This window comes from Phacochoerus africanus, chromosome 10 (genome assembly GCF_016906955.1).
Source record: "Phacochoerus africanus isolate WHEZ1 chromosome 10, ROS_Pafr_v1, whole genome shotgun sequence".
Classification (NCBI taxonomy): Eukaryota; Metazoa; Chordata; class Mammalia; order Artiodactyla; family Suidae; genus Phacochoerus; species Phacochoerus africanus.
The window spans coordinates 83,234,398-83,252,703 of record NC_062553.1 but is presented as its reverse complement, the minus strand read 5'-3'; the positions used below and the strand labels follow the sequence as shown (position 1 = coordinate 83,252,703).

The window sequence follows — 18,306 nt, the reverse complement described above, 5'->3', positions numbered from 1 at the left end:
TCCTCCCTATGGACTCCTTGAAAGAGGCACTGGCACTCAGACAGCTAACAAATGCTCCCCGCTTCCTTTCTCCCTCTGACCCCTCATATTCCTCCAAGATTCTGTGATAATTTACTCACCTCCTCAGGCAGCCCCCAATCACTGGGCTGTATGACTTACATCTTCCTTCCCAGGCTGCTGCCTCTGCACACTTTTGTCACCTACCAACCCTGCACTGAACGAAGCCTTCGTTTCGGGCTCCTCTTCCTGAGGAAGCCATTCTAAAATGATAAAGTCCAAATAGTACGTAAATGAGTTTTGACTAGCAATATTCTTAGGTGACTTGGTTTAATGAAGAAATAGTCTTGAGAAACTTGGGTGTTCAGAGTATTTAAACGTTAATAGTTGCTACCCTTTGTTTTCAAATAAAACTTTAAAATTGGAGTTCCCGTCATGGCTCAGTGGTTAACAAACCTGACTAGTATCCATTAGGACGCTGGTTCAATTCCTGGCCTCGCTCAGTGGGTCAACGATCCAGCATTGCCATGAGATGTGATGTAGGTTGCAGAGGAGGCTTGGATTTGATGTGGCTGTGGCTCTGGTGTATGCTGGCAGCTGCAGTTGCAGTTAGACCCCTAGCCTGGGAACCTCCATATGCCATGGGTGTGGCCCTAAAAAGACCAAAAAAAAAAAAAAAAAAAAGAATTTGCTTTATCTAGCTTAATAAAAGTGCCATGTAATCTAGATATTATTCTTAGAATATTCTACACATTCCCATTTCATTTAATGACCATTGAGAAAAATGATAGGACTAATTCTGAAACCACTGAGAGATAGGCTCAAATCCAAATTCTACCACTTTTTTCAAGTAAGTAAGTACAGAATAGTTCCTATCCCATAGACTATAAATCCCATGTGGCATTTAACAGCACAAACCAGATTATTTGCTGACTGGATAAAAACTATGGAAACCAACTCTTCATTTTAGAGGTTTACTTAAATTCCTCTTAAGATTTATAGGCTCTATTACTTGGTTAAAACCCTAGAACCAAAGAATCACAAGCAGAATCAAGAGACAAAATTTAATATATGCACACAGTTTTATATATAATGCAGCATCACACCATGTAGGGCATTTACTCTTATTTTATACATTCAGATATGTTTGAAACACTTCTTAAGGCTACAAAACAGAACATAGAAAAATAAACAGGAATATATTCAACACTTACAAAAAGTGATATGATAAAGAATATAAAGTACTATTTTCCTTTCAACACTTCAAAAGATGTATATATACTTTTTTTACAAGTAACATCACAAATGATCACATCTTCACATGCTTTTAAGTATTATTTGTACTCAGTGTAAGGCTATTATCATTTTTCATACATAAATTTTTTCTAGCTCTGTAACAATGCAATTCTTAATCCATTCAAGTAAATTCAACCCCAGAGTTGCTGTTTCCCAGCATTAAGACATGCACCCACCCCTCTTCTAGGATTTCCTAAAAACTTGTATTTCAGGGGAAAAACAAAACAAAACAAAATTAGTGGGAAATCCCAATTAGTGGGAGAATAAGTGGCTGACACTAGTAGCAAAACCTTAGTTCTTTGAAATTGACATGGAACGGAACCATTATTAAGATTTTAAACAAAAACACAATAGCATTTAGACATTAAATAGGAAGCAAAATACAGTAAACAGAAATAGTGTAGCCAAATATGCATTCTCTTCAGCTACACTACAATGGACCTTGCTTAGTACCCATAAGTGAAAGACTACGGTTACCTCATCTAAAACTAAAGGTAAAATAAATGAGGCATAAATAAATATTGCTAGTTTCTAGGATGGCTGAATGTTTTCTAAACCAGAAATGGCTAGAAAGGAACTTTATTGCACCAAGTTAATCATAAGCCAAGTTTGCAGTTCACAGGCATTATTCAACCTTGAGTCACAAAGGAAACACACTGCAAGAATAGAGTTCGCATCAAATACGACGATGTTATCAGTAGGGAACACCCACTCCTGCCAGGCCAAGGCAGGGTTTGAGCTTAGGTCAGCCATGAAAATGAACATAGACGTTATGAGGAAACAGAACGCGGACCACACAGATGCTACTAGCATCCTGCTACCAACGGGTACGTGGAACAAGAATCAAAGATTTAGTGGAGCCAGAATCAAAGATTTATGTGAGAGGAAATGAAGAAAAATAGACACAATACTGAAAGAAAAGGGGCTGGAATCAAGTTTCGCCAAAGCAATTGAAACAAAAAGAACAGGTGAGCTTTGGTCATTCTAAACATCTGTTCTTCAAAATGCGTATGATCATAATATAGGAGTTCCATAATTTCCAACTCAAAATACAAGTGATTCTCACTTCTAAGTTTCTGCTTTTCCCTAAAACATTTTATCTCATGTACTACATATGATGGATGACTCAGTTAAAAATAAAGGAGGGGAGAAAAGCTTGCTTGGCCCTAGTTTGACTTCTGCATAAGGCAAAAACCCCTGGACTAATATATTCAAAACAAATCTAAAGGGAAAAAACAACAACAACAACAAACACAAACTGACCTTCATGCAAAGACTGATAATTTTAAAACCAATTGCCAAGGACAGAGTTCTTTTATTCTTATTCCAGAGGTCACTGAGTAAAGTACCAACTCTTCTAAAGTTCTCTTTCAGCACTGTTTCCATCTTGTCAGGGAGGCAAGTATGGGAAACAGGAAGCAAATCAGCACTTCCTTCAGGAACTATAGAGTTCTCGAGTATTCTGTTACTCAATTGAGGTAAGACAGAGTGACAGTGAAGAAATAAACAGCACTCTTTCCTATCCAACTTTTAACATTTCCAGAAGAAACTAAGGAGATCAAATCTCAGCCAATAAAACAAAGGACACAAGAAAGAGCAATTTCTTTTGGACTCCTGAGATCAAACTTACACTGAACTTTCAAATCTGGTCATTATATCTAAACGTAATTCTCATAAATTATCAAGTAAGCTAATCCTACATGAAAAAGCATGAGCTGAAAGTATAGGACCCTCTCATCTTCTCATTCCATAACAACTGTTAATTACAAAAAAAAAAAAAAAAATCACTTAAACAGCATCTTCCCCAGTTGTTCTAGCTTTGAGGATGACAACAGAAATTCCTTTCAACAGGCTCTCTCAAGAGTTTTCTTTTCCATGCAACCATCCCAGTCTTTACAAATTTTTACCTAGCACCATCATAATAAAATGCTATCTTTCAAAGTGCTCTCCAAAATCCTGTTACAAAGACATCTAAATGCTAATCACTACTCAAATCAGCAGTTACACAGACATTAGGTAATTAAAACAACACAGAGGTAAATAACCAATATTACAGTACAGTGGAGATTCACTAAGCCTAGCTGGCATCCAAACATTCCTGCAGGTTATCAGAGAACCCAGAAAACTCATCTGCTTCAGTTTGTCAAATTCAAGTGAATTGTATTTGCTTTTAAAGTAATTTGCTTAAAAAAAAATTTACTTTTGGCTAAGTATATTACACATGGCATGCAACGAGAAATTACATTATTTGCATAGCACTCAAACTTCCTGATTGAAAGAGAACATAAAAAAAAAAAAGGTAGACTTTCACACTGGTATTTACAAATAAGAAATATAAGCTACAGTTATTTTTACATAGTAACACAGATGAATGAATACTGTGCTAATTCAGAGATAAAAATCTCCAAATAGGAACAGAGTGCAACATGCAAAGGGAGAGTCTAGTGAATACTGCAGAGACTGGAAGGAAGCAGGATTAGAGACGTAACTGAGGGGATAACAAGCTATCAAATGCAAAGCAAATCCATTGTCTAGCAGCATCCTCTAGAAAAGAACTCCAAGTCACAATCATCCTTTTTCATACAATAGTTCCAGCTGTGACAAACTGAACATGCAAATGTAAAGTGGTACACATAACCAATGGTGCAAAAACAAAACAAAGTAACTCCATAGAAACCTGTCAAGCTTAAAAATTTTTAACATTTCTTCTCACAAAATATTTAAATCTGTCAGTGCATTAGTGTTAAAGTGGCATTAAAAAACTTCTGCAGTTTTAACAGATGCAGATTATTTTCAAAATGCATAGCATCTACATTTCTTTCGAGTAGGCACCATGATATTTACACCAGTGCTAAGAATTCTTGGTGGGAACAGCCATTTCATTAATTTTTCTATTATTTCTTAAACACCTGTTCTTGTATGCAATCTCAAGTCCAACAAATACTCACCAAAATTCAAAAATATACCCTATGAATATTAAAAGAACTATATACAACATATCTAAGACACAGGTTAATAGGCTGCCTTATGTGTAATATTAAAGAGAAGACATTATTCAAGTTTGACAGATATTGAGATGAAAGGCCTTTGGGTTGGAAGCATTTCAAAAGACAACAGTGTTTTAGGCTAAGAATTGTTTGAGCCCAGTTTATGACTAAGGCATTGCATAATAAAATATACATTTCTATTTGGTGCAATGTTATGTTTTGGAATCTATAGTGTGTCAAATGGTATATTCTGTCACTTCAGTAAACACTATAAAGCACACATTTCCAACATTTGAAATTAAACTTATATAAGGAAAAAACCAAACACTAAATCTATAATGTTTTATATTAAGCTGTTTATAAAAAATACTTTAACAAACTTATTCTCTACTTTTTATGGGGACAGTCACCCGATAAATAGACAGATTTGAACAAAGAAAAAATGCCAACACCAGGAATCCACCTGCCCCCTTGAACGCATATCCAAAATCTCTTGTCCAGAATGAGAGTAAGGGTAAAGGGGGAGGAGAGGAGAGCGTTCCGATTTGGGTTTTTATTTGTAATGTATTTTTTAAAGCCTTCAGAAACACTCCACCTCAGAAAGCGTTTCTGCTCTAAAATCCCATCAAGTGTGTTGTCCACGGTGGCCGTCTCCCATCCCTGATCTCCTCCTGTCCCCCCTGTAGGGCCGGCCTCTGACATTGCGGTGGTACTGAAAGCCTTCGTCTCGGCTCCTGCTGGGCTGCCCTTTCCAAGACTCCTCCCCTCTGGCGTGCTGATAGCCTCCCCTGCTGGCATAGCCCCAATCACTTTTGTACTTCCTGCCTCCGTACGTCTGGTTATAGAACTGCTTGGATCTACCACTCCTCAGAATGTTAGACACTTCATTCTCGTCCTCTGAACTCTCTTCTTTTGGTCTCTGCACTCTGCTGTCCACAGAGTTGGCCCCACTGACCACTTCAGCAGCAGTCTTAGCATCTTTCACTTTTTCTGGTTTTTCTTTCAGACTTAGAATGGTCCTCTTTGGCTCAAGTTCACCAGGCAGGGTTTCCCTTTCTCTGTTTAGAACTGGAGTGGGAAGACGAGCCATTCCCTCTGCCTCGGGAGGGGTGGGAGCCAATGCCACATCCGCCGTAGGTGTCTGGGACGACCGCTCCGCCCGGCCCTCGTGCTCGCTCACGCTCGCTTCAGGGAGAGAATGTGTGTCTTCACCTCTGGCCTCCGGAAACTCATCTGCTGCTGAAACTGGAGCGCATTCTTTAGACAGATCCAGATTTTCCAGGGGCAGATCCAAGTCTCCTTTTTCATCAGCAGGCAGAACAATATTCTGCCTCATGACTGGATTCTCTATGAACCCCTGGAAAGGGTACCCATACCAGACGTGAGGAAAGAAAGGAGGTGCAATGGGAACCGGGCCTAAGAATGGGTTCGGGCCAAAGGATGGCTGCGGGAACATGTTCTTGCCACTCAGGGACTCTTCATATTCTGCATGAAGAAGCTGCCCAGAGCTCTCAGATTCTAGGTCTGCCGCCTGATAAGACAACTGTCCGTGACTTTCAGACACCTGAGATGGAGGGATGACCAAAGGTGAAGAAAATGCCGGTGGTCCAATCTCTGCCTGGGGCATCTGACCGTTAACACTGGCCTCAGTCTGCATGGGGAAGTGTGCATCTGGACAGGTACAATCACTTTCACTCTGAGCAGAAGGAGCTTCTGGGAACCAGGGGTTCTGAGGATACATGGGGACAGGGACCTTTGGGTACATCCTGCAGGCTGCCAGGTAGGCCTGATGCAAAGGGTACAGGTAAGAATGGGGGGCCCACATAGGACAGCTGTATGCCTAGAAGAGACAAAAAACAGGAAGATAAACAAAATGGGAGGGGGAAGAAGCTTAGAGTGGGCTCTCCGATAAGCTTCTCATGCCTCAAAGACCATCAACTCCAGTCCAAATACTAGCTCACCAAAATACACAACATGAAAAAGAACTACAAAATTAAGTCACCGTTGTTAGGACTGCATTGCCTGTTCCTTTCCTAAAACCAATCAAGTCCTGATAGAGAGGTTTGGCAGCATGCAAAGAAAAGAACCCACCCCCAGCTTATCAGGACGATTAATTCCGTCCTTTAGATAGAAGTGCACAGAAATAACGGGGGCTGATACATTATCTCAAAACCACCACCAGCAATCAAGCTCATGAGTTTCTCACTTCCACTCTCTCAAACATCAGCTGCTCAGCTTGAGCTCCATTCATGTCCTGGCTCTACCACTGTGACCCCATGCCCACCAGTTACCCGGTCTGGATGCGTTCTACCATAAAAACACTGCCACACAGACAGCTGAGCCTCAGAATTTGGACTGCAGCTGGAGGATTCCCAGAGCACTCCAACTGTAAGGCTTACAGTTAGACCTCTGGTCAGAGAAGGATCAACACCAAAAATGAAATACTCCAAACCCCTCCCTGGCAAAAAGTTCAGCTAAACAACAAAACACCAAGAAAAATGTACTAGCTAATTGGCTAATTAACCAATAAGCTACAGCCAATACTACCTAGATAAATAGGAACTAGGCAATGAATGCAGAAGATGGAGAAAATAATCAAGTCTCCTTTTATGAACTGGTCAAAAGGCCAATGAAGGCAGGGCAATTTGTTTCCTCACTTAACAGCCCAGAACCCACAGAAATGAATCCAAGAAAGGAGACCACACAGCACTGACAGCTCTTTCTAAGATTAGACTGACCCAGAGTTCCTGTCATGGCTGAGCGGTAACAAACCCAACTAGTATCCATGAGGACACAGGTTCCATCCCCAGCCTCATTCAGTGGGTTAAAATCTGGCGCTGCCGTGAGCTGTGGTATAGGTCAAGATGCGGCTCAGATCCTGCATTGCTGTGGCTGTGGTGTAGGTTAGCAGCTGCAGCTCCAACTGGACCCCTAGCCTGGGAACTTCCACATGCTGCAGGTGTGGTCCTAAAAAGCAAAAACAAAACAAAAAGACTAGGCTGGCCACCTCCCATAGGTGCCTGTGCTCTGCCTGCAAGCCCCACCTTCCCTAGGAGCAGGTGCAAAAGTGGCCTCCCCTCAGGCTTTCGGCAACTGAGGCAGGCAAGAGGGCATCATCCCCACCCACAAAGGAAAACAGCTAGGCTCAGACACACTCAGTGACGTGTCCAGGATCATACAGCTAAAAAAGTGCAAGGGCAAAACTTGAAACCCAGACCTTTCACTTAATTCCTCACAGAGGTGTTCCCACTAGGCTATTTATCAGATATATTCACAGGGTTAATACTACTACCAATTAAAAGGAAAAGCAAGCAAAACTGGAGCCTCACTCACCACAACTAAACTGTATGGCACTGGAAATGCTATTTCTTAAAATAAGGAGATTTACTAAGCCTTCGGTTACTGACCAACAAGGATTTAAGAGTTAAGATTATTCAAATACTAATAATTAAAAAGTGTTCACTTAAATAACTTAAAATAATTTTAAAATGATAAAAACGTAAATACCTTTACACCAAGATTGAAGAAGAATCGAAGAATGTTCTTATCTGAAAATAAGTAACAACCACTCACTAAAATTACACATACATTCAGAAACAGCTTTTTCTCATTATCCTCAAATAATACACAGTTCTAAAGACAATCTTGCCTACTTGAATTGTTTTCTCTAGCCTGTGATTTAAACAGTCACATAGGAGTTCCCTGGTGACTTAGTGGTTAAGGATCTGGCACTGTCACTGCTGTGCCTTGAGTTTGATCCCTGGCCTGGAAGCTTCCATATGCCACAGGTGCAGCCACATAAGTAAATAAACATAATATAGATTGAAAGCTGTAATATAACCAAAATCAGGCAACATTACTATAGGGTAATTCCAGGTTCAATATGCTTTGTCTACACTAAGATTCAAGTCCCAAAATGGCTTCAATTGAGATTATTTATATGATTAAATCTGTGTGACAGATACTCAGGTGTTTCATTGTTATTTCTTTTTCAACTTCTCTGTGGGGTTTAAAACATTATGAAATAAAAATATTAAGGGAAGGAGTAAAAATCAACATAAGCCTAACTCACTAATAAGATGAGCAGGATAATACTAGCTCAGGTAGTCATGTGACATTAGTCAGTCATCCACAGGCTCAAACATCAAACCACTAATAAAACAAAATGATCCATAAAAATATAAGTAAAGAGCACAAAGAGAGCATTACTTTTTCAGTTTCTTAGACAGGAAATCTCGTAAACTAAAATTTCGTTAAAAAAAAAAGACAAATTTTAAAAGGACGCCTTAAAAAAACATATGTATATTATTGCATGCAGTACTAAATTAACTTCTTCATGGATGAAGTAGTATGAGTAGTTCCAAAAACCAGACCACTGATGTGAAAACTCAGTTATGTTTAGTTACCTGGTTAGTAACACTACTAAGATTTAATTCAAAATCTTTCCACAGAGCAGGGTGGGGGGTATTAAACATAAAAATCACACTCCAAACAGACCCAAGCTGGAACAGGAGAGAGTGAAGGACTACCAGCCAGACCTCTGCTGTCCTCTCCAAGGAAGTCCTTTGGCTAACTCAGCAGCATGACCTGACCTGTGCTTACATTTCTCCCTGAACCCGTATCAGTTCTTGATAAATGAGATCAACCTGACCCTGGAGAAGGCTCTCACCTTTAGGCAGGTCCTCCCCAGTGTGACACAGTGAGTAAGGTGGGGCGATGGCTCGATCTCCCTTTTCATTGCAAGGAAACCCAGGATAGAGTGGGTCTTGGTAAAGGCTCAATGTCTGAGGCAAAGGCATCAAGGGCTGGTTAACGGCCTGTATGGACACAGGAACTGGAGAGGGTGTTAAATGAGCTTGGGACACAGCAGAATCAGGTCCAGTGGTCAGAGTCTGTGTCACTGACAAAACAGGGATTTGAGCAGGGACACCTACAAAAGAAAGGGAAAGGAATCAAAAACTGCTGAAGTAAAAATATTTCTCCTCTACAAGTTTACATTAAGCTCAAAAGTAAAGAATGGTATACAATTACATAGCTGGTAAAAGGGAGTACACTTAAAACAATCTAAAGTACTTATATCAACCAAGGATCCCCCCCTGGACACAGGAGGCAATGAGCCCAGAAAACAAGCTTGAGTCAACATCTTCTAATAGAAACAGTTCATACAAATGCGTGTAAGACACAGAGCCTGGAAAAGAGCTCAGGGGGCCATAAGGAGCTGGCTGTGGGTCAGGAGGCAAAAACTGTGCTGCCAGGGCTGAGCTACCACAGCTCACACACACCTATCTTGCTCTGGGATGGTGAGGGCATGTTGCAAATGAACATACCAAATAAACCTGGCCCTCCACCACTGACAGCTCTGTGTGGCTCCCCGCTCCTAATCTTGCTACTGAACTTTAAAAACTTTTATCTAACCTGTTGGTCCAAAAGTTGTAGGTTCACTTGGCCAGGCTGGCACAGTGGCTGGTAGAGAAGGCACCGCAGGAGTTAGATGTACCTCTGGAGAAACTAGAAGAGGAGCTGGATTTGACAAAGACACATGTTCTGCTGGCTTCTTCAAGAAGAAGGGGTGAAAAAGACAAGAGTTCATTTTGTTTAACACTAATTAAACCACCTGATGTATCTTGAGTTGCCGGCTTTATACACGACTGTAGTTTCTATATAAATGGTCTTTCTAGTCTTAGAAATGAAAGAAAAAACATAGTAGCTAAAAATTCCATACAAACTAATTTAATCCTAACCAGTAAATGCCTTCTAAAAGCCACAGAAGTCACTGGCAGAGTTAGAAGCAAATCATAATGCACCATGAACACAATGCTTTTAAGGCAAGGAAAAAAAAAATCACTGAAATCACCTTGAAAATCATGATTTTAGAATAGCTCCTCACACAAAGAGCTAACATAAATGCTGCTTTCTACTTGACATGAAGAAAGTTAAATGAAAGACAAGGAATAAGAACTTCCTCTACTCCTGTATTAGACCAAGAACCAAATGAATCCGCTAGAATTCAGGTGTTCATCATTTAATCTGTAAATTGACAATACTGCATTTTTGATGTATCTTTTTCTAATCTCTTCAATCATTACATTCCCACCCTTCTATGACATTGTTACATGTACAGAGTTGTCTTTTTTAAAGTTTTGAAAATAAAGTAGAAATTCCTAATTTCCCTTTAAAAAAAATCTCATTTTCAAGCCAACTCACCAAAAAGGTAACATAAGTTATCAGACATAAATCAATCCAGATGAATGGCTTCTACGTCCAGAAAATGGTGATCACAAAATTAACATTCCATTAAAACTTGAAAATATTCTAGACTAACCCACAGAATTAGAGAAAAATCCTAATTGCATCCAAATTATGATGATAGAATAAATTCTATTTCCTATATATATATATTTTTTTTCCTTTTTGTCTTTTTGCCTTCTCTAACGCCACAACCCTAGGCATATGGAATTCCCAGGACAGGGGTCTAGTCAGAGCTGTAGCTGGTCTACACAAGAGTCACAGCAACACAGGGTCCAAGCTGCATCTGTGACCTACACCACAGCTCACAGCAATGTGGGATCCTTAACCCGCTGAGCAAGGCCAGGGATCGAACCCACAACCTCATGGTTCCTAGTCGGATTCATTAACCATTGAGCCACGACTGGAACGCCCCATATTTTGTTTTTAAATGATCACAGTAAGAGTTCAGAAATCCAAACAATGGAGCATTCAATGTCAAATGCAAGAATGTACTTACTTGTTCTGCAGGAGGTGGGCACTCTAATTTCTTTGACTTTGATGGTGATGAAATTCTTGTACATTTCTCATTGCTAATATTCTTTAGAAGCAAAAAAAAAAAAAAAAGAAGTTTAATGTTGTATTTCAAAAACCCATATCCTGGGTAACCACGGTTGCTTTTATAGTTCCCCCTACCTGCAACCTAACTGAACTCTCTCACAACTGAGTATTCTTTTCAATTGCACCTGGTCTTCAACACATAGGCAATTTGGAATCCACATCTTTATCACACCAAACTACTGGGCAGTTTTTATTGGGGACATCGTTTCAAAACAGCACTTCTGGAGTTCCTGTTGTGGCTCATCAGGTTAAGAACCTGACATAGTGTCCCATGAGGATGTGAGTTTGATCCCTGGCCTCACTCAGTGGGTTAAGGATCTGGCATTGCAGCAAGCTGTGGTGCAGGTCACAGACACAGCTCGGATCTGGCATTACCATGGCTGTGGCATAGGCCGGCAGCCCTAGCCTGGAAACTTCCAATATGCCACAGGTGCATCCTTAAAAAGAAAAGAGAATAAGAAAAAAAACAAAAAAAGCACTTTTCCTTTAAAAATCTCAATCTACTATAGAGCAATGTGAAGTAAGAGTTGCTTTCTACCCATTTCAGATAGGTCATCATAATGTGCCCAAGAAGAAATGGTTATAATTTGTGAGTGATTTATCCTTAAGTACTATAATTTTTTCCAAATTGTTTTCTGCTTTTCTATTTTCCTAACACTTTATTATAAAATGATGAAATCATCTCCATCTTCTTCTTCCACACCATCACAGTGTTAAGGAAAAAGACACAACAAGTATTTAAAACATTTACCTCCAATGTGCCTGGCTCAGATTTTTTATCCAAGGGAATATGTCCATGGACAGAGTCTACAACAGAATAAAATTTAAAAAACAAAAACATCAGCCACCAATCAGGTGTAAAGACAGAACAAAATGTGACCACAGGGAAAGCCAAAAGTATCATTTGAGTCATTCTTAATCAGTGAATAATACTGTCTTTAGAATAACACAACATACTTTGAGTCCACACTTCTCTGTGACAGTGAGATGTGACAATATATTGCTTAAGCATTTTAAAAAGTTTTTTCCCCATTTATGACTTTAAACCAGAAACAGATCTCCAGCATCTGCTTTCAAATGATGAAATAACATACCTTTATCTTTCCGTTCTTCAGTATCCATTCTCCGCCTACTTCCTTTTCTATCGCTTACATGGGATGATTTTCTCTGGACGCCTGGGTTACTACTCTGAGAAGCTGAGTGGCTGACTGATGAGCTCTTAAAACGAACAAAACCCAACACTTGTGTTAAAGATCTGGCCACAAATATATGAACATAAGTCTTCTAACTAATCTTATTCTTTTTTTTGGTCTTCTGTCTTTTTAGGGCTGCACCTGTAGCATAGGGAGGCTCCCAAACTAGTGGTCGAATCGGAGCTGCAGTTGCAGCTCTACGCCACAGCAACGCAGGATCCGAGCCGCATCTGTGACCTACACTGCAGCTCACAGCAGTGCCAGATCCTTAACCCACTGATCAAGGCCAAGGATACTAGTCGGGTTCGTTTCCACTCAGCTATGACAGGAGCTCCTCTTTTTTGTGTGTTGTCTTTGTCTATCTTATTCTTCACACATCTGACTAAAAAAATCTCAAAATTCGGGAAATAGTTTCAAATGATGCAATGGACAAGGGCTTAATCTCTAGAATATATAAGCAACTTATACAACTCAACAGCAAAAAAGCCAATCAATCAATGGAAAAATGGACAAAAGACCTGAATAGACATTTCTCCAAAGAAGATACACAGATGGCCAACAAACACATGAAAAAATGCTCAACATCGCTGGTTATAAGAGAAATGCAAATCAAAACTACCACGAGATACCACCTCACACCAGTCAGAATGGCCATCATTAATAAGTCCACAAATAAGTGCTAGAGGGGTTGTGGAGAAAAGGAAACCCTCCTGCACTGTTAGTGGGAATGTAAACTGGTACAGCCACTATGGAGAACAGTTTGGAGATATCTTAGAAATCTACACACAGAACTTCCATATGACCCCGCAATCCCACTCTTGGGCATATATCCGGACAAAACTCTACTTAAAAGAAACACACGCACCCGCATGTTCATTGCAGCACTATTCACAATAGCCAGGACATGGAAACAACCCAAATGTCCATCAACAGATGATTGGATTTGGAAGATGTGGTATGTATACACAATGGAATACTACTCGGCCATAAAAAAAAATGACATAATGCCATTTGCAGCAACATGGATGGAACCAGAGACTCTCATACTGAGTGAAATGAGTCAGGAAGACAAAGACAAATACCATATGATATCACTTATAACTGGAATCTAATATCCAGCACAAATGAACAACTCCACAGAAAAGAAAATCATGGACTTGGAGAATAGACTTGTGGCTGCCCGACGGGAGAGGGAGGGATCAGGAGCTTGGGGTTATCAGACACAACTTAGAATAAATTTACAAGGAGATCCTGCTGAGTAGCACTGAGAACTATGTCTAGATACTCATATTGCAACAGAACAAAAGGTGGGGGAAAAAATGTATACATGTAAGAATAACTTGATCCCCATGCTGTACAGTGAGGGGGGGAAACCTCAAAATTCATATCCCTAGATTCCAAACTACAAAAAACAGGACATAGGGTTCATATTATATATTCCATAGTGGTCGCCTTATGGATAAGTCAAACCAGACGCTTGGCCTAAATGAGTACTAAGACTTTCATATGCCCATCACTTCAGGAAGCTCCTGACCAAACCTTCACCTTGCTACCTACACTTTCATTCTTTGCACAAAGAATAGCACCCTTCATACCAGCCTTCAAAAGCAGCCAAGGTAGAGCCCAACCAGGGAAAAACACCCAAGTACCAACTAGCAGGCACCGTGCACTAGGACTCCCATCACTGAAATGCAGACTGTTAGCAAATCACCCAAGCTCTGCAAGTTCCAACTTCTAGCTGGTGAAACACAGGGACTAGAGGAAGCCTAGCTCTTCAGCTAAGTCATCACTGAAGGTCCTCTCCATCTCTTAGCACCCTGTGGGTAAATGCTACGCATGGCTGAGGAGGCAATTTCAGCCCTCTGTGGCAAGTGTCTTCTAGAAGACATGCCTGGTCGCTATCACGTCTTATGACTGGCTCAAATCCCTGTTGAGTATGAAGACCCCATTCTCACTGACAATCAAAAACTTTCACAATCTATTCCCACATTACAGTAGCTGTTTCTCACCATTAACTAACTGAAAAAAGGACAAAAAGCTTAAATGATTTGTAGTTTTTTATTATCTAAATCTTACAGATAAATAACATATCACTGAGATAAATATACTTGGAATACAGACCATGCCTAATTCACTTATGGATTTGGGCTCTTCTTCCAATAATAAGTTCCAAGCCCCATGCCAGACTGAACTACACTATTCCAGGTCAGCTGTTTTCAACCAAGCACCAAGTACCTCTGAAGGATTCCATGGAGGCCAGAGGACAGGGCTTTAATACTGGAATACTGGGTGGCCTTCTTAACATTTCAGTTTGTTTAATTCACTGTGAGAAAAGTGTTCCAATCACCACTCTGCATCACAGATCACCTGGTACCACTTACCAATATTTCAGACACAGGAGTCCAGTACCCCCAGACCGACCTGGCTACCCCCTGTCCCGTGTGCCCAAGGACCCCCTCTTCACAGAGCACTTCTCTCTACACAAGAACTCTTCTTCCTTCTGACTACCATCCCTCTCCAAAATTAACAAACTTCAAGGCAGAGACCACTTGTCTCATCAGAGAAGTATCCATCACAGGCCAGAGTTAGGCCCAGGGAGCAGGAGCACAGCCACAGGCCTGCCTGTGCTGCCACCTCCAGCAGTGCCATTCTGAACGACTGCTCTTACCTGCATGTACTAGGCTATTCTTCTTAGGTCCTGGTATGTTTAATAAGGAACACTGACAGCAATTACCTGATTTTACAGATGTATCTTGTTAATTGAATCATGGACCTCTACTGCTTGCTATTTTTCTAGCAAAATTAAATGAGTTTCAGCTTAAAACACCAACTAAAGTTTACTTATCTCAACTCTGCCACCAACTAGTAGTATCTTTAGACCTCATCTTCCTCATGAAGTTGAAAAGGAGGGAAAGCTATATACTTGTCAAGGTATCTTTCAGTTTAAAAATTACTAGTCTATCATTAAAAACTACGATTTAATATAAAATTTATATCAAGGAGAGACTTCTAAACGATAAATTTGAAAATCCTTTCTTATATACATACGGAAAGGGCTGGGAAAGCCTGTTCATCTCTGTTCTGAATCTCATAGAGTAAACGAGATTCTTCTATAGCTTGCTTCTCTCGGCGCTCTTCTGGAGAGAGGCCAAAATAGTTAGATTCTCGAGTCGTGGGATCAAACTCTTCAGCTCTCTCACGATCAGGTTTTCTGTCAAACAAAACATTCTCGTCACACACACAAAAAGACCAACCCAGAAATGAATTAAGCATCTAAAAAGACAAAATGTACTGAGTGACTGAGTACCTAACAGTATAAAATAACTTGTCTGCAATACAAATATTTGATTAGTTTAGCTATACTCTGACAGTAGAGAACTACTGGCTGCCTGATTAGTAAACATTTAGCAAGTGGAAGTACCTGGAGCATTGGGCTACATTTCAGAGTCAAGAAGACAAGCTTACAAGAGGGAGGAGAAAAAAGAAAAGAAAAATATAACTTACTGCCAAGTGACACAAAAATCAGTGTTTTTTTCAATGCTTTATGCCATATTCCAATACTTTCTCAAAATTATCTTTTTTAAAACTTTATTTTTTCCAATGTCCACTTCACATGGTATAGTGATAACATCTAATATAACCATGCTAATGAAAAGTAGACAAATTATTAATTATCCTAAGATTTATCTTAAAAAGGAAAGTTACTAGCTTCTAGGCCTCAAAAGCTTTCTAATTTTTTAAGTAAAAGATAATGTTTAAAGAGACACCAGGATCACCTTCCTGCCCTTTTACCCCCCAGCTGCCCGAGGCATATGGACATATAGAAGCTACTGGGCCAGGGATCAAATCCGAGATGCAGCTGTGACTCACACCCCAGTGGCAGCAATGCCAGATCTTTAACTCACTTGCTGTTCTTTAGTGGCACAGCCAAGGAAAGGGGAAAGCTGAAAAGAAGCTATACTGCCCTAGGCTAGATACTAACTGCACAGAGAAGCTGCTGTTGTTTCAACATAATTTTGGTTACAGAAGGAGACAAAAAATACATGAATAGTGTTTAGTAGCCTGTAACATAACCCTGATATTTTCACATGACTTAAAACTATTACAGGCAATAAGGGATTAAGATGGCTGGGATAGAAGGACTGGAGCTCAACTTCTCTTCTAAAAACAACAAAATTCATAACTAAAGACTGAGCATTCTACACCCAAATGGACCGGAAACCTTAAAAAAGACATACTACTCCAGAAGAAAAAGAAAAGGACACATCAAGAGGTAGGAGGAGCGATTTTGTGATATAAGCAACCCCATACCTCCTGGGTGGGAAGCCCCACAAACTGGAAACTAACTGGTTCACAGAGACTCACCTACAGGAGTGAGAGTTCCGAGCCCCACATCAAACTCCACGTGTGGGGACCTGGCAGGGGGAGAAAGAGCCCCGGAGCATCTGGCATTGAAGGCCAGTGGGGCTTGTGCGCAGAGCTCCATGGGACTGGGGGAAATGGAGACCCCATTCTTAAAAGGCACATGCAGACTTTCATGTGCACTGGGTCCCAGGGCAAACCCTGACTCCTGGGAAAACAGGAGTGAACGTGGCTTGTTGTGAGGGAAGGACATTGAAGGCAAAGCTCTCGGGAATATTCAGCAGCCGTGCCTTTTTCTGGAGGTGGCCATTTTGGGAAAATCTGGCCCTACCCGTCAGTCAGCTGCTGAGAAGCCCCAGAGCAAACACCAATGCAGGTGGGATCACAGCCCCACCCCTCAGTAAACAGGCTACCCAAAGACCCCTCAGGCACACAACTGCCTCTAATCCCACCCAGAAACTAAGCCCCACCCACCAGAGGGATAGGACTCAGTTCCACCTGCCAGTGGGCAGGCATCAGTCCCTCCCCTCAGGAAGCCTACAGCAAGCCCCCCATCCCGACTTCAGTCACAAGGGGGGCAGACATCAGAAGTAAGAGAGGCTACAACTCTATTATCTGTAAGAAGGTCACCACACCAAAAACCTATAAAAATGAAAAGACAGAGAACTATAACTCAGATGAGAGAGAAAGAAAAAAACCCAGAAAATCAGCTAAGCCATGAGGAGATTCTCAGCCTCCAGGAAAAAGACTTTAGACTGTTGATGCTGAAGATGATGCAAGACATTGGAAATAAACTGGAGGCAAAGATGGATAACTTACAGGAAACACTGAGCAAAGAGATACAAGATATAAAACTCAAACAAGAAGAGATGCAACATAAATAACTGAAATAAAAAATTCACTAGAAGCAGCTAACAGCAGAATACCGGAGGCAGAAGAACGAATAAGTGAGGTGGAGGACAGATTAGTGGAAATTATGGATGCGGAAAAGAAAAGAGAAAAAAGATTGAAAACAAATGAAGAGAGTCTCAGAGAACTCTGGGACAACGTGAAATGCACCAACATCCGTATTATAGGGGTGTCAGAAGGAGAAGAGAGAGAGAAGGAGACAGAAAAAATATTCCAAGAGATAATAGCCAAAAACTTCCCTCACATGGGGAAGGAACCACTCACTCAAATCCAGAAAGCACAACGAGTACCATATAAAATAAACCCAAGGAGGAATACACTGAGACACATATTAATCAAACTGACCAAAATTAAAGACAAAGAGAAAATCTTGAAAGCAGCTAGGGAAAAGAAACAAATCACATACAAGGGAACCCCAATAAGGTTATCGCAAATTTTTCAGCAGAAACTCTGCAGACCAGAAGGGAGTGGCATGATATACTTAACATGATGAAAGGAAAAAACCTCCAACCAAGATTACTCTACCTAGCAAGGATCTCATTTAGATCTGAAGGAGAAATCAAAACCTTCGCAGATAAGCAAAAGCTGAGAGAATTCAGCAACACTAAACCAGCCGTACAACAAATACTAAAGGAACTTCTATAGGCATAAAAGAAAAAGAGAAGGAAAGAAAAAAGAGCAGCAAAAGCAAATCGAAAGCAAGTAATAAAATGGCA

General features: G+C 40.5%; 1 protein-coding gene across 1 annotated transcript in view; it reads right to left on the bottom strand.

Moving 5' to 3' along the window:
- Positions 1–1,047: 1,047 nt before the first annotated feature.
- The window catches only part of OTUD4 (OTU deubiquitinase 4), a 47,749-nt gene continuing 30,490 nt past the window's right edge, over positions 1,048–18,306 (bottom strand). Inside the window, exons 14-21 of the mRNA XM_047798271.1 lie at positions 15,368–15,530; positions 12,221–12,344; positions 11,878–11,933; positions 11,026–11,106; positions 9,696–9,834; positions 8,950–9,210; positions 7,788–7,828; positions 1,048–6,120 (exon numbers count right to left, since the gene is read on the bottom strand). Of these exons, the coding sequence (XP_047654227.1) occupies positions 4,906–6,120; positions 7,788–7,828; positions 8,950–9,210; positions 9,696–9,834; positions 11,026–11,106; positions 11,878–11,933; positions 12,221–12,344; positions 15,368–15,530 (2,080 nt within the window). The 3' untranslated portion in view covers positions 1,048–4,905. The remainder of the gene's footprint in view (positions 6,121–7,787; positions 7,829–8,949; positions 9,211–9,695; positions 9,835–11,025; positions 11,107–11,877; positions 11,934–12,220; positions 12,345–15,367; positions 15,531–18,306) is intronic.